General features: G+C 36.9%; 1 protein-coding gene across 1 annotated transcript in view; it reads left to right on the top strand.

Annotated features, from left to right (window-relative positions):
• Positions 1–14,682, top strand: part of SNTG1 (syntrophin gamma 1) — a 327,320-nt gene extending 312,638 nt beyond the window's left edge. Inside the window, exon 18 of the mRNA XM_029222453.1 lies at positions 14,260–14,682. Within this exon, the coding sequence (XP_029078286.1) occupies positions 14,260–14,418 (159 nt within the window). The 3' untranslated portion in view covers positions 14,419–14,682. The remainder of the gene's footprint in view (positions 1–14,259) is intronic.
• The last annotated feature ends 13,238 nt before the right edge of the window (positions 14,683–27,920 follow it).

Below are 27,920 nucleotides of genomic sequence, written 5' to 3'. Positions count from 1 at the left end.
GTAGTCATACTCTGAATGGATGGAGGTTGGAAGATAGGAAGAAGTATCTGGAATTTACTTTGTGTAGCAGTGTGCTGAATCGTTTATTCTGATTAACTATTATTTCCTTTCGTTCATTTTTTAAAATCTTGGTTTTATTTATACTTTCCTGCAACATAAATAAAATGCTGTAGAAATATTTATTTTAAAACATGTTAGAAAAATGTCTTCTGGGAAAAGTAAACACAGTTACCAAGGCCAAAGCTAAAGGCCATATGGATGTAAAAGTGTTTGTGAACTCTTCCAACTCACAGGAAGTTATAAAACTAGAAGATGTTCTCTGTACCCTTCATCCAGTTTCCCCGAGTGGGTAAACCTTATGTAACTATAGTATAATATAAAAAGCAGGAATTTTAACATTGACACAATATGTGTATATTTCACATCAGTTATAGCATGTGTATATTTGTGTGCCCATATCCACAATCAAATACACAACCATCTTCCTCATGCTGCCCTTTATACACACCCCTCACTCCCACCATTCTTAGTTCCTAGAAGCCACTGATCTGTTTTTCATTTCTATAATTTTGTCATTTTGAGAATATTGTATAGACTAAACGTACACTGTGTGAAATCCTGAGATTGACGTTTTTCACTGAGCATAATGCCCTATGTCTGCATGTTGATCGTTTGTTCCTTTTTATTGCTGAGTAGTATTCCATGATATGGCATATGGACCCCGTTTTGTTTAACCGTTTATCTGCTGAGGGACATTTGACTGCAGTGTTTAGTTATTGCTGCTATGAATAATAGTGTACACGCTTCTAGGTAGACATGACATTTCATTTCTCTGGGATAAATGCCCAGGAGGGCAGTTGCTCAGTCATATGGAAAATGTTTATTTAGTTTTAAGGAAAATGCCAAATTGCTTTTCAAAGTAGTGGTGACATTTTACATTCCCACCAGCAGTGTATGAGAAACCCAGTCTCTCTACATCCTCGCCAGCATTTGAAATGGTCACTACTTTTTATTTTAGCAGTTCTCACCATAGTCTTAATTTGCATTTTCCTAAAGGCTAGCAATGATGAATAACATTTTACATGACTATTTTCTCTATATATATGTTCCCTTTGATGAAATGTCTTTTCCCGTTTTTTGCCTATTTTCAAATTGTATTTTGTGATTTGCTTTACTTAGAGTTTTATGAGTTATTATGTATTTTGTATATGAGGATTTGTTAGATGTGTTGTTTGCAAATATTTTCTTTCATTTTGTAATTTATCTTTCATCTTTTTAACAGGGTATCTTGCAGAAAAATTTTTAAAAACTTTACAAACCCTATTTATCAGCTCTTTCTCTTAAAAATTATAATTTTGGTGTCATGTCAAAAATTCTTCAGCACGTCACAGGTGCCAAAGGTTTTCTCCTATGCTATTTTCAAAATGCCTTATAAGCTTTCCATTTACAGTTAAATATATGACACATCTGAGTTCATTTTTCTTCTGTAAGTTGTGGGGCTTAGCTGACCTTCTCTGTTTTGCCTGTGGTTATCCAGTCACAACAGCATCATTTGTTGTAAAGACCATTCTTCTTCTATTGAATTATTTTAGCAGCTTCATTGAAAATTACTTGGTCCTACCTCTGTGGTGCTGTTTCTTGCATCTATCTCTTTGCCAGTATTATACATTCTTGGATAGAGTAGCTATATAATAATCCTTGAAATGGATGATTCTGTTCACTATACTGTTATTTTTCAGAATGCGTTAGCTGTTCTAGTTGCTTTGTATTTCCACAGACATTTTACAATTACCTTCTCTATATCTATGAATAATGTCACTGCCCCTTCGGTAGGGATGGCATAACCTATGTATCAATTTCAGGAGAACTGATGTCTTTACTATGTTGATTTCTTAAAGCAATGAAAACAGAATATTTTTCTATTTTTTGACCTTTTGATTTATTTCTTCAGTATTGTGTAGTTTTCATCATATAAATCCTATGCATGTTTTGTTAGATTGGCATTTAGGTAAATCATTTCTTCTTTTTTGGGGGGAATGTAAATGATATTTTGAAATTTTTATTTTTCAACTATTAATGCTACTATGTAGCAATATAATTAATGTTTATATATTTACATTGCATCCTGAATCCTGTATATATATAAATATATATACACACACACACACACGTATATATATATATATATATATATATATATATATGCACTTAGTTCTAGGTCTTTTGTTTCTATTTTCGATTTTTTAAATTCTTTGCATTTATTTACACAGATTATTAAGCCATGTGCAAATCAGGAGAGATATGTTCCTTTTTTCAGATCCGTATCACATTACGATCTTTTTCTTGCCTATTTTGCTGCCTACAAATTTAAATACCATATTGAATACCAGTGATGAGTGCAGACATTCTTATTTCTTCCTTATTTTAGGGGAAAGTCATTTAGCTTTTCACCATTAAGTATGATGTTAAATTTAGCGGTCTAATAGAAACTTTTTTCTCAGGTTGAGTTAGGTCCCCTCTATCTCCATTTTTCTGAAAGTTTTTACCATGAATGGGTATCAATTAATACGACAATGTCAATTTTCTTGCTTAGCTTGTTAATGTAGTGGTTTATGTTCATTGATTTTCAAATACTGACCCTGTCTTACAGTTCAGGAATAAACCGTACTTAGTGATGTGGAATTTTTATATATACTGCTGAATTTTATTTCTCAAAATTTTAAGGATTTTTGCTTTTACATCTATGAGAGATTTGGTCTGTAGGTTCTTTTGTTGTTGTTTTTTGCTTATTTTATTTTGCTTTGTTTGGTACTGTCTTTGCCTGGTTTTGGTATTGGGACAAACTGTCTTTATAAAATGAGTTGAAAATATTCCTCCTCTTTTACTTTCTGGAAGATATTGTGTACTATTTTTGTTGATTCTTTCTTTTTTTTAACATCTTTATTGGCGTATAATTGCTTTACAATGATGTGTTAGTTTCTGCTTTATAACAAAGTGAATCAGCTATACATATACATATATCCCCGTATCACTTCCCTCTTGCGTCTCCCTCCCACCCTCCCTATCCCACCCCCCTAGCTGGTCACAAAGCACTGAGCTGATCTCCCTGTGCTATGTGGCTGCTTCCCACTAGCTATCTACTTCACATTTTGTAGTGTATATATGTCCATGCCACTCTCTCACTTCCTCCCAGCTTACCCTTCCCCCTCCCTGTGTCCTCAAGTCCATTCTCTAGTAGGTCTGCGTCTTTATTCCCATCTTGCCCCTAGGTTCTTCATGACCTTTTTTTTTTTTCTTAGATTCCATATACATGTGTTAGCATACGGTATTTGTTTTTCTCTTTCTGACTTACTTCACTCTGTATGACAGACTCTAGGTCCATCCACCTCACTACAAATAACTCAATTTCGTTTCTTTTTATGGCTGAGTAATATTCTATTGTATATATGTGCCACATCTTCTTTATCCATTCCTCTGTTGATGGACACTTAGGTTGCTTCCAGGTCCTGGCTATTGTAAATAGAGCTGCAATGAACATTTTGGTACATGACTCTTTTTGAATTATGGTTTTCTCAAGGTATATGCCCAGTAGTGGGATTGCTGGGTCATATGGTAGTTCTATTTTTAGTTTCTTAAAGAACCTCCATACAGTTCTCCATAGTGGCTGTATCAATTTACATTCCCACCAACAGTGCAAGAGTGTTCCCTTTTCTCCACACCCTCTCCAGCATTTATTGTTTCTAGATTTTTTGATGATGGTGGTTCTGACCGGTGTGAGATATCTCTTTGTAGTTTTGATTTGCATTTCTCTAATGATTAATGATGTTGAGCATTCTTTCATGTGTTTTTTGGCAATCTGTATATCTTCTTTGGAGAAATGTCTAACTCAGAATGGATTAAAGACTTAAATGTAAAGCCAGACACTATCAAACTCTTAGAGGAAAACATAGGCAGACACTCTATGACATAAATCACAGCAAGATCCTTTTTGAACCACCTACCACCTCCTAGAGAAATGGAAATAAAAACAAAAATAAACAAATGGGACCTAATGAAACTTAAAAGCTTTTGCACAGCAGAGGAAACCATAAACAAGACCAAAAGACAACCCTCAGAATGGGAGAAAATATTTGCGAATGAAGCAACTGACAAAGGATTAATCTCCAAAATTTACAAGCAGCTCATGCAGCTCAATATCAAAAAAACAAACAACCCAATCCAAAAATGGGCAGAAGACCTAAATAGACATTTCTCCAAAGAAGATATACAGATTGTGGATTCTTTCCTTAAGGTTTAGTAGAGCTCTCTAGTGGAACCATCTGGGCCAGGAGATTTCATTTTGGGGATTTTTAAAAATTAAGAATTTAACTTACTTAGTAAATAGCTATTCAAATTATCTATCCTTATCAGATGATTTGTGGTAATTTTTACTTTCCAAGGTCTTCATTAATTTTATCTAAGTTGTCAAATTTGTGTGTGTAGACTTTTCCATAGTATTTCCTTATTGTCACTTTGAAGTCTGCAGATTCTGTTATGACACCCCTGAGTCATTCCTGATACTAGTCATTGATGCCTTCTCTCTCTTTTTCTGTCAGGCTTGCTAGAGACTATTCAAAGAACCAGGATTACTTTCTCATTTATTTTCTCCATTGAGTTCTGTGATCAGTTTAATGAATTCTGCTCTTATCTTTCTTATTTACTTTGGTTGCTTTGGATTTATATTGCTCTTCTGTTTCTGATTTCACACGGTGGGATTTTTAAATTGTTAACTTGAAACTTCCTTGTTTCTAACATAAACATTTAATTCAATAATTTCCTTCTTAGAACTGCATTCACTGCATTCCACAAATTTTGATATATTGTATTTCTGTTTTCATTCAATTCAATGTGTTTTTAATTTCCCTCAAGGCTTCGTCTTTGACAGGTGGATTTTCTTTTTAGAAGTGTGATGTCTATGTTCTAAGTATCTGGGGATTTTTGTTATATTTATAGAATTGATTACTAGTCTTATACAGTTAGTCAGAGAACATACTCCATATGACTTCACTTTTTTTTTCTTTTTCTTACAGTCCAAGATATGACCTTATCTCAAATACTACACTTGTATAAGACAAAATAGACTTTAAAACAAAAATTTTCCAAAGATAGAGAAGGGCATTACATAGTGAAAAAAGGGTCGATTCAACAAAAAGTTACAATGATTGTAAATATATATGCATCCAACATCAGAGCACCTAATATATAAAAATATTGGCAGATCTGAAGGGAAAAATTGACAGAAACACAACAATAGTAGGAGACTTCAATATCCCACTTTCAGTAAATCTAAGAGTTGTAGTTTTTTAAAAGAAAAACAAAATTTAAAAACTCTTAGATAAAGAAAAAAGAGATATACTCAAATAAATAAATTCAGTAATGAAAGAGGAGACACTACAATGGATAACACAGAAATAAAAAAGGATACACCAACAAACTGGATAACCAGGAAGAAACTGATAAATTCCTAGAGACATAAAAACTAAATACTGAATCAAGAAGAAATAGAAAGTCTGAACAGAATAATAACAAACAAGGATTACAAATAGTAAGCAAAACTTTCCAAAAAGAAAAGCCCAGGACCAAAAGGCTGCATAGGTCAACTCCAAAAAACATTCAAATAAGAGTTAATACCAAACTTTCTTAAACCCTTCTAAAATATATAAAACACTCCTAAAATGAAGTTATGAAGCCATCATCACCCTGATTCCAAATCCAGACAAGGACAGCATTAGAAAAGAAAACTACAGGCCAATATCCCTGATTAACACTGATAGAAAAATCCTTGATGAAATATTAACAAGTCAAATTTGAAAGCATATTAAAAGAATTATGTAACATATCCAACTGGAATTTATGCCCAGGAAATAAGTATGGTTCAACATATAAAAATCAATCAATGTGATACACCACATTAACAGAATAAAAGATTAAAAAATATATTTCAATAAATGCAGAAAAGCATTTGATAAAATTCAATATCCTTTCGTGATAAGAAGTCTCAACAAAATAGGTACAGAAGAAACATCCCTCAACACAATAAGGCTATATTTGAAAAACCCACAACTAACATCATAATCAATAGGAAAAACTGAAACTCTTTCTTCTAAGATCTGGAACAAGGCAAGGATGCCCACTCATGTCACTACTATTCAACATAGTATTGAAAGTGCTAGCCAGAGCAATTCGGCAAGAAAAGGAAATAAAAGGCATCCAAATTGGAAAGAAAGAAGTAAAATTATTTCTGTTTGCAGATGACATTATCATATATATATATTAAAAAAACCTAAAGACACCATAAAAATTGTTATAACTAATAAACAAATTTTACAAAGTCATAGGATACAAAATTGACATATAAAAGTCAGTGGCATCACTATGCACTAACAAGGAACTATCTGAAAGGGAAGTTAAGAAAACGATCCCATGCACAATAGCAACAAAAAAGAATAAATTACTTAGGAATTAACTTGAAAAGGTGAAAGACTTGTACAATGAAGTTTATAAAACATTGATGAAGGAAATTTTAAGACACACAAAAATGGAAAGACAGCCCATGTTCATGAAATGGAAGAATTAATATTGCTAAAATATCCACATTACCCAAGGTGATCTATAGATTCAGTGAAATACCTATCATAATGATAATTTTTCCAGAAATAGAAAATATCCTAAATTCATATGGAATTGCAAAAGACCCCAAATAGCTAAAGCAATCTTGAGCGAGAAGAACAAAGCTGGAGGCATCACACTTCCTAACTTAAAACTGTATTACAAAGCTATAGTAATCAAAACAGTATGGTACAGGTATAAATATAGACATATAGACCAATGGAACAGAATAGAGATTCCAGAAATAAATCCACACATTTATGGTCAACTGATCATTGACAAAGGTTCCAAGAACACACAATGAGAGGACAGTCTCTAAAAAATGATGCTGGAAAAACTGGGCAGCTACATGCAAAAGAAGGAAATTGGACCACTATCTCACACCATACATAAAAATCAACTTAAAATGGATTAAAGACTTAAATATAATACCTGATACCATAAAACTCCTAGGAGAAAACATAGGGAAAAAACTTCTTGACATTGGTCTTGCCAATAATATTTTGGATATGACTCCAAAAGAATAAGCAACAAAAGCCAAAGTGGGCAAGTGGTACTATATTAAATTAAAAAGCTTTGCACAGCAAAGAAAATAATTTTTTTAAAAAATAAAAAGGCACTCTACAGAATGGGAAAAATTATTTGCAAGCCATATATCCAATAATGAGTTAATTTCGAAAATATATAAGGAACTCATACATCTGAATACCAAAATTACAAATAACTCAGTTAAAAACGAGCAAAGGGTCTAAGAGACACTTCTCAAAAAAAGAAACTTAAATAACTAACAAATATACGAGAAGTTGCTCAATGTTTCTAGTTCTCAGGGAAATGCAAATCAAAACCACAATGAGATATCACCTTACACCAATTAGGGTGACTATTATCAAAAGGACAAAGGATAACAATGTTGGCAAGGATGTGAAGAAGGGAACCCTGTGTACTGCTGGCGGGAATGTAAATTGGTACAACTCTTATGGAAAACAGTATGAATATTCCTCAAAATAATTAAATAGGATTGCCACATTATCCAGCAATTCTACTTCTGGGTATATTTCCAAATAAAATGAAATCTGTATCTTGAAAATATATCTGCACCCCCATGTTCATTACAGCACTATTCACAATAGTCAAGACATGGCAAAAACCCTAAATGTCCTTTAATAGATGAATGGATAAAGAAAATAGATCAGGTAGATGGATAGATACATAGATACATAGGGATAGAGGTATATTATTCAACCTTACAGAAAGAGGACATCTTGTTATTTGTGACATGGGTGGAGCTGGAGTATATTGTGCTAAGCAAAATAAGCAAGACATAGAAAGAGAAATACAGCGTGATCTCACTTACGTGTAGCATCTGAAATAGTCACGTTCAGAAGCAGAGAGTAGAATGGTGGTTGCCAGGGGCTCGGGGGAGGGGGAGGGAAATGGAGTGATGTTCGTCCAAGGGAACAAAGCTTCAGTTAGATAAGATTAATAGAGAGCTAACGTATAATGTGATGATTGTACGTAACAATATGAATACTTGAAACTTGCAGCGAGGATAGATGGTAAATAAACCACCCCCAACACACACTATAGTAGTTATAGAGGTGATGGTATGTAAATTAGCCTGACTGTGGTACACTTTTTACAATGTATACATATATCAGAACATCAAGTCATGCACCTTAAATACATACAGTGGTATATGTCTAAAATATCAAAATAAAGCTTTACAAAAGAAAACTTGAGCCAATGTTTTAAATATGGACACTGTTGCAGCGTTTCTTTTCTTTTAAAAATGATTTTTAAAGTGATTTAGCAAATGGACTCAGATCTTGCTATATGTGATAAGTAGACAACTTTAAATAAAACACGCTCTAATAGTACATTAATACATTCCCGGTTACAAGGCAAATACATTACAACCAGAGTTTATTTAACAAGAGATATTGTTTGTTTGGGGAATATGAGTGTTTGAGTTGCCATATGTATTACAAGATTAAAAGTTCTAAGTAGCGTTTAAATTTTTGGTTGTGAAAAGTCTCAGAAATACTGAAAAAAGACAGGAGTTGGGGGAACATACTTTTTTGTTTTTGTTGTTGCGTTTGTTGTTTTATGGCTATAGAAGGACAATGTTATAATACAAAAGCCTGTTACATTTTTTTTCTCTGAAAGTAGAAATTCATAAATTCTCACTTCGTTACTCAGAAAGCTTAATAAATTTCCCATCTGTTTTCCAAAGCCTCATTAAACTTCCCAGAACTTTCCTAGTAGAACAGGGGAATGGTTCCCAATTGAAATCATAAGTAATATTGTAGTTATTTGACAATTTATTAAAAAGCTCATTTTACTGTATTGGGTACTTTTTAAAAAGTGCTTAATTGATGTTGTGAGTATAGGTACTAGTACATCAAGGATTACTACCATATACTCATAGTTGTGTCCATAGCTAAATTTTCCAGGTAAAAAATACAGTTTTTGTTTGTTAGTTTTAACATTTATTATCTTTAGGTATATTCATTTTAAAATTGTAATTTGATAATATGGCTAGACAATCCCCTGACTTCAAAACAGGCTGCCTTCTAAAAGCATTGTTGTCGCTGTATTCATTGAAATTCATGACCCCTCCCCCCATGAAAACACTGTTATAATACTTCCTAAACTAGTGTGTACAGCACATTAATCCTAAATTACTGGATTTGAGGCCTGGCAGCCAAGGCAGTGCTTTTTGTACAATAAGAGAAAGAAAAAGAAAATTGCTTTTTTATTTAGTGGAACCATGCAGAGTTTGGAAACATTTCTAAATAGACTTCTTCCCCAAAACCCTTTCCTGCCCCCAATCTCCATGGCCTCAGAGACTTCAAGCTGCCATAAGAGACCTTCTCGCACAATATAAGGTTTAGTAAGACTTAAATCAGAAATTGAGGATTGAGTTCCAGTAAGGCTACTTTCCAGCTATTCTCTATAAATCTTCATTTTCTCATTATAAATTGTGGATAAGTGTCTGCCTAAAAGGGTTGCCCTTGGGACAGTATGTTCCCTGGTTTGAAGGTAAAAACTGAATCTATAACACTGTGAATGGAACATTTTGTATGCTCAGTAAGCAACTGTCAAAGATCCCACTGAAGAATTCATGATGTGCTGAAATTTGCCTTTTGGAAGAAAATAACCAGTCATCTAAGCAAATTCCTATTTGGCAATTGAGGTCTCATAAATTAGGACATTTAATATTCACAAAACTGGGCAGGTATTGAGGATGGAGGATCTCCCTCTGCATAAAAGATGAAGGATCAGCTTCCTACTTATCCTGCTTTTCACAATTTCTGGCTCTTTTTGGCATCTGGAACCAAAGGTTTTCTAAAACGCCAAGACCTTTTTGCTTTCACTGCAAACTCTCCAGAACCCCAGCTGTTTAGATTATGGGGAAGAAGAATGAGGACAGGGCACGCTCCTCTTTGGTAATGCAGGTCCTTCATCAATCCTGTTTGGTGAAGCCTCATAGTATAGAAGAAACTGGAGCAGCTGGAAATAAATCGGGGAAATTAGTAATTGTGTGTGTATGTCTGTGTGTGTGTCTGTGTGTGTCTGTGTGAGTTATATACCACTTATTTCATCTAAAATTTTATTTCAAACAATTGGATTAGGAAAAGTAATATGTGATAAAGGAGAACTCTGGACAGGATATTCCTCTACCTTTAAAAGAGCTCCTAAACTCCTGGGAATCATGAGGGTTCTGAATCATGTTTATTTCTCACTGAGAAGGTTTTTTTCTCCTTATACATAATTTATTTTTCAAGCCTCTTATATTCTCCATAAGGATATTGACTTTTATTTACCCATGTGTGTTAAGAATCCAAATTATTCTCTAACTTGGTAAAAACTAGAAAACTTAAACTGGCATTTTTTAGGTAAAACAAATATATTAACTACCTCCAAAACAAGTAGCTGTTAAAGGGAACATGTCCATGGTATGATGCATTTTTCTTCCTTTTTGCCAAAGTCACCATTTATCTATAGAAGAAATGTAATTGTATTTTTATTTAATATAAGTAAAAACAGTTTGAAAATCAGAATTTTAAGAATAAAGATACACTTGAAAGCATTTTCCAAGGAGGTAAAGTAACTCAAAATAATCAGGTCTGGTGTTATCATCTCATAATAAAAAAAAAAGGAAAATTACAAAAGTCATGAAAGCATTTGAAAATGGAAAAAAATAAACTGAATTTTGACCTGAAAAATTAACTATTTGATTATGAAAACAGTAATTATTGGATCTATCTGGAAGCTCCCTGGGGAAGCCCATATTTACAGTGCTTGTCATTACTTGACGTGACTCAGAACTTGTTCATTGGGAAAACCCATCCCAAGGTATGTACTGAAAACAGTTAGCAGCAATTTCTGTAAGACTACAGCAAACTGCGCTGGTGATTCCGGCTGTAACAGGTGTGAGGTGCTGTGTCACGGTGGGCTTGACTTTCATCTCTCTGATGATGACCAATGCGAATCATCTTTCCATGTACGTGCTGGCCATCTATCTACATGTCTTCTCTGAAAAAATGTCTATTCATATCTTCTGCTCATTCTTTAATCAGATTGTTTTTTTTTTTTTTGCTGTTGAGTTATATGAATTCTTTATACGTTTTGGATAGTAAGCCCTTATCAGATATATGATTTGAAAATCCTCCCTTCAGATGCTCAACCAAAGATCTTGGAATCATCCTTGACTCAATTTTACTGTCAATCCCACACATTTTTTAACTGGAAACTTTACAACTTCCCTTCTTTCAATCTTATTCCCAGAGGGTTTATTATCAACAGTGTGTCCAGAGTTATCATTTTAATACTCAATACCAATTCTTGCCACTCTGTGCTGAAAAGTCTCCAGTGGTTTCCATGGCAGTCAGAGTAAAGCTCATAAAGGGCTCGTCTGCACTACATTTTCTGGCCTGAGTTATATCTTTGACCTCATTTCCTATTAATTACTCCATAATTCACTCCATCCCAGCACTGATGATCCCTGGCTTTCCTCAAGCTCTCCTAGAATGTCTCTATCTCAGGGCCTTTGAAGTTGACTTCTGCCGGGAATGTTTCTCTCACAAACATCCAGGTGGTTTACTCCTTTGTCCCGTTAGGTTTCACCTCCAGGACAATATGGATTTCCCTGTCCTGCATGCCCTCCCACACTCTGCTCTCTTCCATGCCTTATTTTCTGGAGTATACTTATTATTATATTCAGAAATATTATATTTAACTTGTTTATGCCCTTATATGTTGTCTCCTGCCACAAGACTGTAACTCCCATTAGACCATTTTTTCTGTCTGTTCTGCTCACTACTTTATCTTTTCACCAAAAAAAAGACTAGATGCATAGTAAGCACTCAATAAATATTCATTGAATTAATGAATGATTAAATTTTGAGGAGAATTATGTTTAGTGAGATTCCTGGGGTTCAGAAGAGCTTTATTACAAGGAGATGGTAAATAGCTTGGTGGCGTCACCTGTGGATGCTCCGTAGATAGGTAAATTCTGTAGGTCAGAATTTACATTAGAAATGAGGGAAAGAGTGTTACTAGTGTATACAGAAATGCAAATCGAAGCCTTAGGAGTGGATGTGATGACCAAAGGTGACTACTGAGCCCGAGGGAAGATGAGTTGACTCTGGAATCAAGGACCAAACTTGAACACATCTCTGCCTCTTGTTTTATCTTCTAATTACCTATCATTTCCTGCCTACCCACATCCAAAAAAAGACGTAAAAATTTGAAAGTGCCAGTCTCCATCAAATAATTGACATATACTTGACAAGGTATGAATCACTGAAAATATTAATCATCCCCCAAATATCTATATATTTAGACTATTTGTTTTTTTGACAACCAAGATATAATCTCCAATCTAATAAAGTATGGCAAAATTATTTTTGAGAAAAAGTTGTCATATTTTTGCCTAGTTGCAACGCTCAACAGTATTCTCCCCTTCACCAAGTGTAAATTGTATGTTTTTTATTGTTTTGTTTTTTAAAAATATACAAGCATATCTCATCCTTTCCAGAACTTTCCCATCCTTTTTACAGCTGGTGGATTTTTAGGGGTTGACGCTGAACGTATTCAAAGTCTGCACCTGAAATAAACCGGCTGCATAAAGAACGAAGGGGTGAATTTGGGGTTGAATTAAGGCCAGAGGAAACCTGCTAGGTGACCAATAACACATCGCGGTGACATGAAGCAGATTGCTAAAAATACGGCTCCTGAAATCATAATGACTGAGTAAAATCATTTTGAGTTGCAATCATTTTAGGAATTTAAAATAGTTAAACCAGATCTTTGCTGTTTTAACATTTGCCATAGGAAACTGACTAAGATATTCTGAAGTTTTGGAGGGAATCACTCTGACAGCATAGCTACATTGTACCGAACTATGAATCTATATTGTGGCCTATTGTCCTCCTATTACATATCTGAGAAAGTACTAATGAAGTGAACTATTTTATTTAAATAGTTCCTTGGTACGTGACAGATATTACAACATGTCCTAAGTGAATGAATACTTTATATTATTTTCCATTGCCACATACCATGAATTGAAAACACCATCAGCAATGTGCCTATTACTTGCAATTCTGCATCCTTTATTACTATGTATTGATATAGCGTCAGTTTCGTCAGCAATTCCACATGGCTTCTTACGCTCTAGTTATCCCCTCTGTGACAAGTTTATCAAATAGACCTCATCAAGCACATATTTTTATTCTTCTTCTCTCAATCCTTTTGGAATTAGATCATTTTTATGGGACTATTGATGGTTTTTCATAAAAATACTTGTGACGTCAGCTTTCGAAACCTATCCTGAGCACCAACTCATGATTTTACAGCTAATCTGATATCACTTGTGGTTTGAAGTAACTTCTTTCTATTTTCATTTCAATATATATATCATTTGGTGCTACTGGTTGGTGCTACATTTCCTTAAGTACCCAAATGGGAAATATATTTCCAAAACTCCAAACAGTTAGTGGGCCCTGGCTAACATTTTTTTAACAACCAAGTATGTTAATCAGAATTAATTAAATTTAAAATGAATGCATTCATTATATTTTGGAAGTGAACCATTTGGCTTCTAGTGCCTTAAACATTCATATCCCCTTGCTCTCAGTATTTCATATTCATTGTCCTATGACAAACAGCAACTTATTCTAGATAGTAGTGAAGAATACTTAATTATTCCAATCCAAATTTTTCATTTGAATTGTGTGTAAAGAGATAAAAATACTTTTAAAGCTGCTGTTTCTCTTTACTTACACTATGTCAAAAGTAGAATTTTAATCTGGCCAAATATATGCAACATTTATCAATATTGAAAAGACGCTCATGGGTGATAAGAATGCTTAGTTCTTCTGACTCTCAGGCCACCGTATTTTGAAGTAAATTGGCAATGCATTTGAAAGTAACGTATTGAACAATAATGCCTACAGTTTCCATAAGTTAGATGTCATTGATTCTAGTTAAGTTTATTGCACTTGAAAGAAAAGCTCTGGCTGTTATCTAGTGGTGTAGTTATTCTCCATTTATTTTCAGGACGCTGGTTTCTATTTCACGTGACCACCTCTCTCTCCCTTTCAGGAGCTGGAATTTTCGAACCTCTTTGCTGTTCTTCACTGCATTCACTCGTTCTTTGCCGCCAAGGTGGCTTGTTTGGACCCTCTCTTTTTAGGCAATCAGGCTACTGCCTCTGCTGCTCCCAACTCCGGCATGATGAGCAAAGCCAAGTACACGGCTTGACGGCCTGAGCTTGGCATCCCTCTTACCTGAACTTATAAAAACAATCATACTCGTCACTATAGACCCTGGAGAAGCAATCACATGATAGTAACAGTGAAGCCGAGTTGAAATTTCAGCAGAAAAGAAGGTCATACATATCTCAGAATCACTTCTCTTTTGAAGGCCTCTGGGACTCATCCTGAGTGAACAGGATAGCTTGCTCTCTATCGGTGGGTCGGTGCCAGTATGTTGCTTTCATCAGAAGAGAAGACGAAAGAATGAATGACTCGAGTATGTAAATAATATAAAAAATTGTAAGCTACCTATAAATAAAAATACCCATTAAATGGTCATTTCAGCATTTTAGATTATTTGGTATGACAGATACATGATGGGCCTGGTCAGGAACGAATGCCCCATCATTGCATCAGGAACAACAGAAAGGAGACAGTTGCACAGAGACCAGCAGGCAAAAACCCTCGTCAAAGAAGAAAGCACTTTAACTCACTGGTGTGGACTTCTCCTTGTACCCTCATCCCATGATTTGACACTGGCACTCCAATTTTGTTTATCTTATTGTAGAATATTGCTGAGAATTGCAAAAGGATCATTACATTTTACCCACGGTAGACACAATGTGAAACAGACTATTTCTTCCTTGGGTCACTGACACTGAGTGTTTTATTTGCAGCCAGTGTCGTTCAAAGATGCCAAAATGTGTCACTTTAATGATGAATGAAGGGAACATCCATGAACCTCTTGTTCTTTCCTTCATTTAAGGAGATTTATATTTTACCTGGGGTTTATTATTAAATTAAAATTTCATGAATTTTCAGTGACCCCCAAAAACTTGTAGAGAAAATAATATCAACCCATGCGGTGTAAGAAACAATTCTGTGTAATCCTGACCCTACCTGTTAATGCTGAACCACAATGTCCCTAGGAAGCATTCTCAAAGCTATGACTTACGTTGGGTGAATGACATCTTTCCATTTTAGTTAGAGTTCATGAGAGAATAAGGTGAGATATGAAAATAAAATTTTAAATTTCTGACTTGTCATGAATAGTGATTATGTAATGCCAAACTGTTTGAGTTATTTTAGGCGTCTTGTCTTAGGAATGTAAGTGTGAAGAGACTGGGAATTTGAAAGCCCTGAAGTTGTGTGCACACAACTCGGATCCCAGGTGTTACATAACTATTTGAATAACATTTTCTTTCCTTCAAATCAGCTGTACTGAAATATACTTTTAAACAACCACCTTCCCATTAAGAAAAAAATTGCTTTTTTTAATACACATGTTCCCAACTAAATCAAACATTGGATCCTTCCTTGTGAAAATGACCAATTATCTAATAAGGTGGATTGATTTTTTTTTAATAAGAAAGAAAAAAGTCACTCAAGAAGGAAACAACATTATTTGTAAAAAGGACACATGAAAATTATAATTAAAAAATAAACATCAAACCATTTCCACAATCATTATAAATTATTAATTCACTTTTCATCTGATTAACTCTTAAGTGCATTAAATTGAAAAGGAAAAGTGAAGGTTCACAGTTGTACCTGGCAAGTGTTAAGTTCTATCCAGGATGACTTTTAAAAAGAACTGGGGCAGGACTTCCCTGGTGCAATGGTTAAGAATCCGCCTGCCAACGTAGGGGACACAGGTTAGAGCCCTGGTCCAGGAAGATCCCACATGCTGTGGAGCAACTAAGCCTGCGAGCCACAACTACTGAGCCCACACGCCACAACTACTGAAACCCATAAGCCTAGAGCCCGCGCTCCGCAGCAAGAGAAGCCACCGCAATGAGAAGCCCATGCACCGCAACGAAGAGTAGCCCCCGCTTGCCACAACTAGAGAAAGCCCTTGCGCAGCAAAGAAGGCCCAACACAGCCAAAAAATAAAAAAAATAGACAGAACTGGGGCAAACTGGACAATATACAGTTTAATATAATTTATACTGAACATCAAACTAAATACATATCCATAATTGGGATAACACTATGGAATTATTGCTCACTGTGTTTTGATCAAACAGAGCAGTCCGTTTATTGGTTTGGCCAAAAAGTTCGTTCGGACTTGTCCGTAAGCTCTTTTTGGCCAACCCAGTAAAATCAGAAGCCCACCAAAAAGAGGCTTCAGGAGGCCACCAGCTCAGGGAGTGGAGTGGAGGGAGGGGGCAGCTGCCTTAGGATCCGCAGCCGCAGTGGCCAGCTCATCACAGACCCTCTGTTACCAGCTCGAGTTTCGTGTCAGCCCGCCCCGCGTTAGGGTGACGTCTGTGTGTCCGTGGTGTGAGAATCAGTGGATCTTCAGGCAATATGAAATGGGCTGCTTAGCCTAAAGAAAGAAAAAGGGTTTTAAAACTTTCTACAAGTGTAATGTAATCATTAAAAAAACAATGTCAGGTTTTGTAAAACTCCATTTAAAAAATACAAAAAGGTGATTTAATTAAATATCCTTTTTGTGTGTCATAAAAATCTTCTAGGCTGTACTTATGTGTATAATAAAGGAAAAGGTGCACAATGAGATATGTGTGGGTATATATCTCCTTGTACAACACACACACACACACACACACACACACACACTCGTATATATATAATAAAATGCTAATCCCATATTATATAGAAGAATATATTTCAAATAAATATATTAATATACTTTAAATTTACACTGTAAATTGTAGCCTGAATTAAAATTTATGATAATACCATATTGTGTTTATTTTTGATACTCTTGAAAAAAAAGCCATGGGCCCAAATAGCTACTTAACATGATTAGTGGAGAAGCCACCTACTAAAAAATATTATTTTGATTTTCCTCAGTTAGCAAATAGCGTTGAATGTTTCCTTTCACAGTGCAATGAGTAGACACTGTCATTTGCTATAACTTGGACTACTTGAATGAGAAAGTTTAGAAATGAACAAAAATACTCAGATAAGTCTCTATTTCTCATGTAATTTAGGTTTAGATGCATGAGATTTATTCATCATATCCTAGTTTGTATTAGGGCACATTTTAACAACAGAATGCTTAATTATGTGCTAACCTCTCCAGTGCCTTGGTATATGTGTGTATGTGTGTGTGTGTGTGTGTGTGTGTGTGCATACACATTATACATATATATACATATATGTATACATATGTATGTATATATATACACACTAAGGGTTATATAATGATAGTGTACATAGTACAAGCTTGAAGGGAACATTACATTATATGTACTTGGGTCAGAGAAGGGAAATCTTTGCTAACTACTATAATCATGTATTTTGCCTGATAAAGAATAACAATTCATTTAAGCTGAAGTATATTAAAGCAGGGGCATTTTTAATTTGTTATATTGCCACAAGTATTTATTTCAAATACTTTAGTAGATAATGTAAGTATAATGTGTACCCCAACGTGTACCACCCAACACTGTTTTTAAGGGAAAATAATCAGCGTATCATTTCTTGCCCATTTTTCAGGCAGGTACCAACTAAGCGTTTTAAAGCCTTTGATCACAAAGCTCATTCGGCAGAAGAAACATAATTCCCTGAAAATAAATGTCAATCCCATATTCATTAGGTCAACAGAGAGACTTTCTTTTTGTACATTAGTTTAAAGATAGAGATTTCCCCCATTTTCTAAAGCAAAGCTCGTCATCAACTTTGTTTACATGGCATGCTGGATTTGAGAAATGCTTGATTTATTACTGTGGAAAAATAATCACCCTAACAATGATTCAGAATTATCACTACAAAGCAGCAACGTGGGGAGGCTTTAAAAGCACAAGGACGATCTTGGGCTTAACTTTTTAAGGTAAGTGTCGATTTCTGATAATATTAACACACATGTTGCTACCCTTAATGCTGAAGTCCTGATGACTCTCCACAAGGAAATGCTTTATTCATTCCTCTAAAACTCTTGTTTATGATTTATTCTTAGTCCTGGATACTTTAAAATCATAATTCACTTCTTTGCACATTTGATGTTGCTTTTAAAGATAAATAAAATATTATAAATGTTATATATTTATACATATTAAAATGCAGTGAAAATGCCAGAAATGTGAAATGTATTTATTTCATTTTTAATTGTTTTGGTCGATGTTTGTAAAAACATTACCTGTGTTTTTAATTAATATCTGTGACAAAAGCTTGTCACTTTGTTCTTTAAGTTCATTAATGTACTACTAGTAAAACTGTACCTTTTTTAATGATGCATACTGGAAAATAAAAACAGATACTTTTTGCTACATCTGTGTTTTCACTTCTTGGGTTTGATTTGTAAGTTTTACAGATATTTAGAGCATGACCTTGGAAGACTTAGCTGCCATGAACAGGGCCAGTGGTGAGCGGCCTGCCTTGGGTGCATACCTCTTAAGACATGATTTCTTCTGGTCCATCAATATTTATGAAGATTACCTACCTGACCCCTAAAAGGCCTTAAAGACTGAACAAAGATGATATTTGCCAAATTACTTAAGCAATCAGAGTTACAACATTTGAAAGCAAGACAACTTTGATAGCCTCACAATGGTCCATTATGAGCTGAATCTATACTGAGAGGACTGGTCTGACTGGGCATCATTTGCTGGTCATTTGTACCTGAGAAGAAGCTCATCACTTAACGTCATAAAAGACCACAGTTGTCTTTCAGGTAATTACAGTGCCATAAGCATGAGTGATCACAGAAATAATTTTAAAACAACTCTGATATCTACATTATTCTAGTTGTTGAATGCACATCTTTACCTTCTCTCATTTTTTAGTTTCAGAAAAAAACACTGCTGAAAAATTAACACATGTTCATCATAAGTAATTAAAGCAATTAAAAAGAGTACAAAAAATTCAAATAGATATCGTATTAAGTCTCACCACCACAAAAAAATAAGCACAATTCATTTTTGATGAACTTTATTCTATACATATATCTATGTTTACATAAAGGTAAAAAGAAATATAATTAGTCGATATACAACTACGTAGATTTAAATGCTTAAGTAAATATATTCCAGCAAAAAATACAACATAAAATAAATAGATTACTATGTCTTGGAGGAATATATGAACAAGAATAGCAAAATGTGAATTCTTGAAAGTTACCTACATATTAGCAAAAAGTGAAATTATGAATATATTTTAAGGGGATCATGACCTCAAGAATATTCTCTTTAAAAAAAAATTTAAGATAAATTGAGGCAAATTTTGGACATTACAAGAAAAAATCAAACTTTTCAGAGTGTAGTTTTGTAAGTTCCGAATAATGAGTATGATTGGGAACCACCATCAAGTTCAAAATACAGAACAGTTCACTCTCACCTGTAAGTCCCCAGTGTCATTTTCTAGGCAACCCCTCTGCTACTCCTGAACCTTGTCAACTGTTGATCTGCTGTATGTCCCATAGGTTTCCCTTTGCAAATTGAAATGTATGGGATATTGTCTTTTGAGATTATTCTTTTTGGGGATCACTTCTCTCAAGAAAGTCTTTCTGGGAATGTTCTCTTAAGAGGATACCTGAACTAAATACTAGCAAACAGAATCCAACAGCACTTTAAAAGGATCATACACCATGATCAAGTGGGGTTTATCCCAGGAATGCAAGGATTCTTCAATATACGCAAATCAATCTATGTGATACACCATATTAATGAATTGAAGGAGAAAAACCATATGATCATCTCAATAGATGCAGAGAAAGCTTTTGACAAAATTTGACACCCATTTATGATAAAAAAAAAAACCCTCCAGAAAGTAGACATAGAGGGAACATACCTCAACATAATAAAGGCCATATATGACAAACCCATAGCCAACATTGTTCTCAATAGTGAAAAGCTGAAACCATTTCCTCTAAGATCAGGAACAAGACAAGGTTGCCCACTCTCACCACAATTATTCAACATAGGTTTGGAAGTTTATCCACAGCAATCAGAGAAGAAAAAAGAAATAAAAGGAATCCAAATTGGAAAAGAGAAGTAAAACTGTCACTGTTTGCAGATGACATGATACCATACATAAAGAATCCTAAAGATGCTACCAGAAAACTACTAGAGCTAATCAATGAATTTGTTAAAGTAGCAGGATACAAAATTAATGCACAGAAATCTCTTCCATTCCTATACACTAATGATGAAAAATCTGAAAGAGAAATTAAGGAAACACCCCATTTACCATTGCAAAAAAAGGATAAAATACCTAGGAATAAACCCACCTAAGGAGACAAAAGACCTTATGCAGAAAACTATAAGACACTGATGAAAGAAATTAAAGATGATACAAACAGATGGAGAGATATACCATGTTGTTGGATTGGAAGAATCAACATTGTGAAAATGACTATACTACCCAAAGCAATCTACTGATTCAATGCAATCCCTATCAAATTACCAATGGCATTTTTCACAGAACTAGAACAAAACACTTCAAAATTTGTATGGAAACACAAAAGACCCCAAATAGCCAAAGCAATCTTGAGAAAGAAAAATGGAGCTGGAGGAATCAGGCTCCCTGACTTCAGACTATACTACAAAGCTACAGTAATCAAGACAGTATGGTACTGGCACAAAAACAGAAATATAGATCAATGGAACAGGATAGAAAGCCCAGAGATAAACCCACGCACATATGGTCACCTTATCTTTGATAAAGGAGGCAAGACTATATAATGGAGAAAAGACAGCCTCTTCAATACATGGTGCTGGGAAAGCTGGACAGCTACATGTAAAAGAATGAAATTAGAACGCCCCCTAACACCATACACAAAAATAAACTCAAAATGGATGAAAGACCTCAATGTAAGGCCAGACACTATCAAACTCTTAGAGGAAAACATAGGCAGAACACTCTATGACATAAATCACAGCAAGATCCTTTCTGACCCACCTCCCAGAGAAATGGAAATAAAAACAAAAATAAACAAATGGGACCTAATGAAACTTAAAAGCTTTTGCACAGCAAAGGAAACCATAAACAAAATGAAAAGACAACACTCAGAATGGGAGAAACATTTGCAAGTGAAGCAACTAACAAAGGATTAATCTCCAAAATTTACAAGCAGCTCATGTAGCTCAATATCAAAAAAACAAACAACCCAATCCAAAAATGGGCAGAGACCTAAATAGACATTTCTCCCAAGAAGCTATACAGATTGCCAACAAACACATGAAAGGATGCTCAGCATCACTAATCATTAGAGAAATGCAAACCAAAACTACAATGAGATATCACCTCACACCAGTCAGAATGGCCATCATCAAAAAAATCTACAAACAATAAATGCTGGAGAGGGTGTGGAGAAAAGGGAACCCTCTTGCACTGTTGGTGGGAAAGTAAATTGATACAGCTACTGTGGAGAACAGTATGGAGGCTCCTTAAAAAACTTAAAATAGAACTACCATACGACCCAGCAATCCCACTACTGGGCATATACCCTGAGAAAACCATAATTCAAAAAGAGTCATGTACCACAATGTTCATTGCAGCACTATTTACAATAGCCAGGACATGGAAGCAACATAAGTGTCCATCGACAGATGAATGGAAAAAGAAGATGTGGTACATATATACAATGGAATATTACTCAGCCATAAAAAGAAATGAAATTGAGTTATTTGTAGTGAGGTGGATGGACCTAGAGTCTGTCATACACGGTGAAGCAAGTCAGAAAGAGAAAAACAAATATCGTATGCTAACACATATATATGGAATCTAAAAAAGAAAAAAGAAAAAAGAAAAAAAATGGTTCTGAAGAACTTAGTGGTGGGACAGGAATAAAGATGCAGATGTAGAGAATGGATTTGAGGACACGGGGAGGGGGAAGGGTAAGCTGGGATGAAGTTAGAGAGTGGCATGGACATATATACATTACCAAACGTAAAATAGATAGCTAGTGGGAAGCAGCCGCATAGCACAGGGAGATCAGCTCGGTGCTTTGTGACCACCTGGAGGGGTGGGATAGGGAGGGTGGGAGGGAGACGCAAGAGGGAGGGGATATGGGGATATATATACACGTATAATTGATTCACTTTGTTATACAGCAGAAACTAAGACACCATTGTAAAGCAATTATACTCCAATAAAGATGTTTTTTAAAAAAGAACATAAAAGGGAATAAATGAAATATACAAACAAAAAAATTAAAAAATAAACATAAACAAAAGAGGATACCAATCCTGACCCCTTTCATTGTGTCCATAAATATTCTACAAACACCTTTGCCCTTTGTCCACAGGAGCCCAGCTGTCTTCTGTCAGAGACACCCCAACCAGCTTTAGGGTTTTCGAGGCATCAGTCAGGAGCTGCTCCCCTCATGAGCAAATACAGAGGGAAGCAGAGAGACACATTCTTGCAGAGTGAGCTCCATTGTGGAAAATCCACAATCCAAATATTTGAATTCAAGGGGGGATGCACAAGTTCACTTTTATGTAGACACAAGTTTTCCACTTATTTGAGGAAATGCCAAGGAGGATGACTGCCAGATCACAGGCAGGAATATGTTGGGTTTTTCGAGAAACTGCCGAAGTGTCTTCTAAGTGGCAGCGCCGTAGCGCGCTCCTGCCAATCACGCGTGAGTTCCCGCGCTCCACCACCTCCCCGGCGCCTGGTGGTGTCAGCGTTCTGATTTTGGTCCTTCTCATAGGTGTGTCGTGTCTGCGTTTAACCACGAGTAGAGTAAGATTCTCAATTCTCAGTCTGGCAGCTTCTGTTCTTCCCAACTGTTTCAAATGGAAACCCCTCTTAGTCTCTGTTTGCTAGGCTGCTGTCCCAAAGTACCGCAACCTGAGTGGCTTAAACAACCGAGATGGCTTAGCTCACAGTTTGGGAGGCGGGAAGTCCAGGATCAAGGTGTCCTGGGGCCGCGCTCCTCTGAGGGCTCTAAGGAAGGACCTCCTCCCGGACAGTCCCAGCGCCCGGTGGTCCTGGGCTCGCGTCCGTGTAATGGCACTCTTCACATGGCGTTCTCCTTGGGTGCGTGTCCTTTTCTGTAAGGACACCAGTCAAACTGGATTAGGGGTCTGCCATTCTCCGATATGACCTCATCTTAACTCACTGTACTGTCAACAACCTTATTTCAAATAAGGTTGCATCTGATGTCCCGGGGTTAGAACTTTATCCTATCAATTCTGGGGTGAGGGGGCACGTTTCAACCCATAACAGTCCTTTAGGTTTCAGCTTCAATGTCCCCTATAATGGAAAGCTTTTTTCCTCTTCTCTTCCACCAAAAAAGCTGAATTTTTTCTGACATGTATTCATGTCTCTTGGCCACCTTCATTGCTCTGGCTGAATTTACCATCTCTCTCTCTCAAGCCTTAGTTTCTACAAAGGCAGTGACTGTGGCTACTTTGCTTACCTTTGTACCTTCACCGCTGAGCTCCACGCCTAGAACACAGAAGGTGCTTAGTGAAAGGTGTTACTGCTAAATGATTTTAATAAAAATAATAATTAAAAGGGACGTTTTGTTCCGAATTAAAGGGAATGACTTTACAAATTTATCCTGACATAATTGCTTACTTTTCCAAGAAAACACTTAGTTGGAGAGTTTGCTCTCATATGGAACTGCTAATCGTATAAACAATACCTGACAAATAGGAAAACAAGAATTGTTACTGCTTCATACTTTTCTTCTTTCTTTTTTTAGGTCTGCTGTTTCTCATCTTGCATTATCCTTTTGTTCAAAGCATCATCCAGTAACATATATAATGTGTGTTAACAAATGTTCAACATTGTCAAATTTTAGTTGTTCTCTACAGAACAACTAAGTTCTTTATTTAAAGTGAATTTTTCCAAAAGCAAATGTAAAAGAAAACTCTGCAAAATTAAGGCACTGCAAAGTAAACAATGAAAAATATATACGGATATGGAATTGTACAGAGGAACTCAATTTACTACCTTTGTGAATTGCACTCTGAAAGATGGAACTATAGAATCCCTCCCATGGAGGTGCAGGTTCCTCTTCCCTACCTAGCAGGAAACAGCTAGCTTTCTGAAGAATACTCAGGGTAAAATAAACTACGTCCGCTCTTCTCTTCTTGATTTTATTAGCGATTTTATTCAATAAATAAGTGAAACCAAGGAATCAGAGTCAAATAACCCTGGGTATGGTATGCGGACATTCCTAATTGACTTTGAGCATGCAATAATAAGAATTGCAGATCGGCTTTGCAGCACTTCCCACAAATGATTACGTGGAACAAGATTATATCATTCCTGAAAAACGATTGCGTTGGCATGGTCACCTCTATCAGGAACACTAGATCTGACTTCTTATTTCAAGTTGGTTTTCCTTTTATACAGAGCACTTTCAGCTCCATGATCCAGTTACGTTCTAAACGGTATTGTACGGTAATTATTTATGACTCTGTAGATGGGAATCCATAGAAAATGTAAATGACCACCGACTACTCTGTTAAGTACATATTGAGGTGAAAGACACACGACATAAAATTAACTATTTTAAAGTAAACAAGTCAGTGACATTGAGGGTCCTCACAATGTGGGCTATGCCACCAGCCTCACCACCACTCTGTCTATTTCAAGTCATTTCCATCATTCCACAGTTAACTCCCTGATCCAGCGCCGTTTCTCCCTCCCCCTCCCCCAGCCCTTGACAGCCATCAGTCTGCATCCTGTCCCCATGGGTTAATCTCCTCTGGGATTTCCTATAAGTGAAATGATACAGTCTGCGGCTTTTGTGGCTCCTGTCACTCAGCTGAGTGTGTTCCAGGCTCATCTAGGCTGTTGTGTGAATCGCTTCTTCATTCCTCCTCATGGCTGAATAGCCAACCACCCAGAAAACACACAGAAGGCAGGTAATAATTCTGCTCACCTGAGCTCCGAGTCCCCGTGGCAGGGTAGACACGAGTGCTGGGGGCAGAGGAAACAGTGGAGCACCCTAAGTCCATGGCTTGATCCGGAATGGCCACTGGAAAACAAACAAATGGACGCAATTTGTCTTTGAAATCGGGCCAGTTTTCCCCTCCTTCTCCTTGCACGTGCTGCATAATTTGAATAATTTGTTTAGTGCTCGAGCCTTCTCAAGCCTTCTTGTCTTACTGTTGCCTAGCAGGCTCCAAAATTATGATATTTCCATCTCTATTTTATCAAACTTCTTATTCCCTAAGTGCCAAAAAGCTGAAAGAAATATTGGGGGAAAACCTGAGTGAGTTCAAATGAATGGATATGAATGACAACAGATGACACTTTGATGACACTTACTACGCGTCCAGCATGATTCTAAGTTCTTTACGTGTATTAACTCATGTAATCCTCACGACAACCTTTGTAGTAGGTACTATTATTATTACAAGAATATAGTTAAGATAGATTTCCCCAAATCCTCCAGTAAGTTACAAAAGCAAGAAGAATGAGTAAAGCAGTGTTCAAGTTATTTTTGGATAGCACTTAAGTGTGACTTTAGTTCCAGTAATTAATTGAAAGAAGAAGGACCACCAAACACATGGGTAAAAGCTTTTTTACTGGTTTGCTTTTTGCTTGGGATCAGACCAGGCAGCAGAGGTCAATGACACCGCCAGTGATTGGAGGTTTGGCCTGTGGACCCCCCTGAGGGGTTCACGTCTCAACATGTTTTCTGCCGGATGCTTGGTGCCTCAAATACATTGAATTCCAACCGGCGCATTCGGGGAGGAATCTCTGGCCACGTGAGCGGGTGGCAGGAACATCCCTCCGGCGAAGACCATCTCTGTGAGTTGGGGGTAGATTACACGGAGACTCCCTGCTGTGAGTTGTTTAATAACCGCATATGACACTCAGGAGGCCCCGAGACGGGCAGGCGCTACCACAGCAGGACCTACCTGGCCCCGGCCCTGTCGCTGGCTCACCTGTGTGTCCCCTGGGCCTCCCCGGGCTCCTCTGAGCCAGGTCCACTTGACCCACACTCTCCGGAATTTTTCTAAGTCTCTGATGCCCTGTGGTCCCCCCCGCCTCCGCGGGGGACTGTCGACTGAAGCACAATGCCCAACGTGAGAGTTGTGAGTTGTCTTGTTTAGGGCAAAATGAGGAGTAGAGCCCAGGAGACAGCACCTCAGGTAGCCCTGAGGAACTGATACAGAGCGGTCGGGGGGAGTCGGTATAGACGACGGGATCTTAGTGGAGGGCGGCCGTGCGGCTGCTCGTCACGTGGAGCGGATGTCACCATTCATGATGTTAGTGCTTTTCTAGATACGAGGAGATGCAAGAATTGGGCTCAGAAAATCTTCTCCTGAAAACATCTAACAACCTGAAGACGTGTTCTGCTAGTTTCTCCCAGAGCACAGAGCGCCTCGTTCCTGATCTCCACCCTGAGCTCCCTTCAGGGGGTGCTGAAGGTCGGCGGCTACAGCGACACCTGATTTAATCCTCGCAGAGGCAGGTGGCGAGTGGCAGTTCCCAGTTGGCAGGACTCATCCACCGACACACATGGCTCACTTCTACTCACCGCAGCTTCGCTTCGTTTGAAATGTCACTTTCAACACACCTTTCCCTGGTGCCACTCCTTCCCACGACCATCACCGAGACCTGTGAGTCACATTTTGTGACCTCCTTTTTGTACATAAGGAAACTGAGAAAGGCTGCCTGTTCGTTTGTACAAGGCTAAGCAGAGGGTGAACGAGACAGGCCGGAGGTGACAGGAAGCATGGACAGCAGACGGCACCCTGGAAAGTCAGGACCCGAGCGAGGGAAAGGCAGGGGATCCCAGGGCTTCCTGTTGTCTCCTGGGTCCCAGATGGGCTTCTGGAGGAATCACAGCCCAGAGCACCATGGAGCACGGAAGAAAAACGGTTCCACCGAAAGCATGTTCTCTGCAACCCTGGGAGCTGGTAACAGATGAACCAGCCAGCCGGGAAACACGTGGACAACAGAAGTCCTCAACAGGTGTGAAGACAGGATGGTGGACGCTATGAAAACTGGACAAGAGAGAGAAAATGGACTGAAAAGAGACAAGCAGAGCCCCAGGGATCTGTGGGCTTACAGCCAAAATACCTAACAGTTTTGTCAGGGGGATTCCAAAAGGAGAGGAAAAAGAAGGCGGGGTTAAAACAATATTGAAGAACTAATGGCTGAAAACTGCCCAGATGTGCAATATACACACATAAATCCAAGAATCTGAGTGAACTGATAAAGTCAAAGAAATCCATAACAAAAATATGTCACAGTCAAACTGTACCAAAGTCAAGACACTTCTGTTGTCAAACTAAAGGCAAAGAAACTGAAAGCAACAAGAGAGAAAGGACGCCTTCCCCATAGGAGGAAAAAAACAGTTATAGTGATAATAGTTTCACTTCAGAAGCCTTTGTGGCCAGAAGGGAGTAGCACAGTACTTTGCAAGCCCTGAAAGAAATGCATTAACAGCCTACAGTCCTGCATCCAGTGGAAATGCCTTTCAAGAGTAAGGGAGAAAAGCAAACATTCTTGGATTAGGTAAAACCAAGAAAATGTATGGGCGGCACACTTACCCCAAAAGAATGGCTGATGGATATTTTCTAAACAGAAAAGAAATTGCTGTTAGGAAAGAAAGAACAGTAGAAAGTC

This window comes from Monodon monoceros, unplaced genomic scaffold (genome assembly GCF_005190385.1).
Source record: "Monodon monoceros isolate NGI ecotype Baffin Bay Population unplaced genomic scaffold, NGI_Narwhal_1 Super_Scaffold_14, whole genome shotgun sequence".
Classification (NCBI taxonomy): Eukaryota; Metazoa; Chordata; class Mammalia; order Artiodactyla; family Monodontidae; genus Monodon; species Monodon monoceros.
Note: the sequence above shows the minus strand (reverse complement) of the source record. Positions and strands in the feature narration are given on the sequence as shown.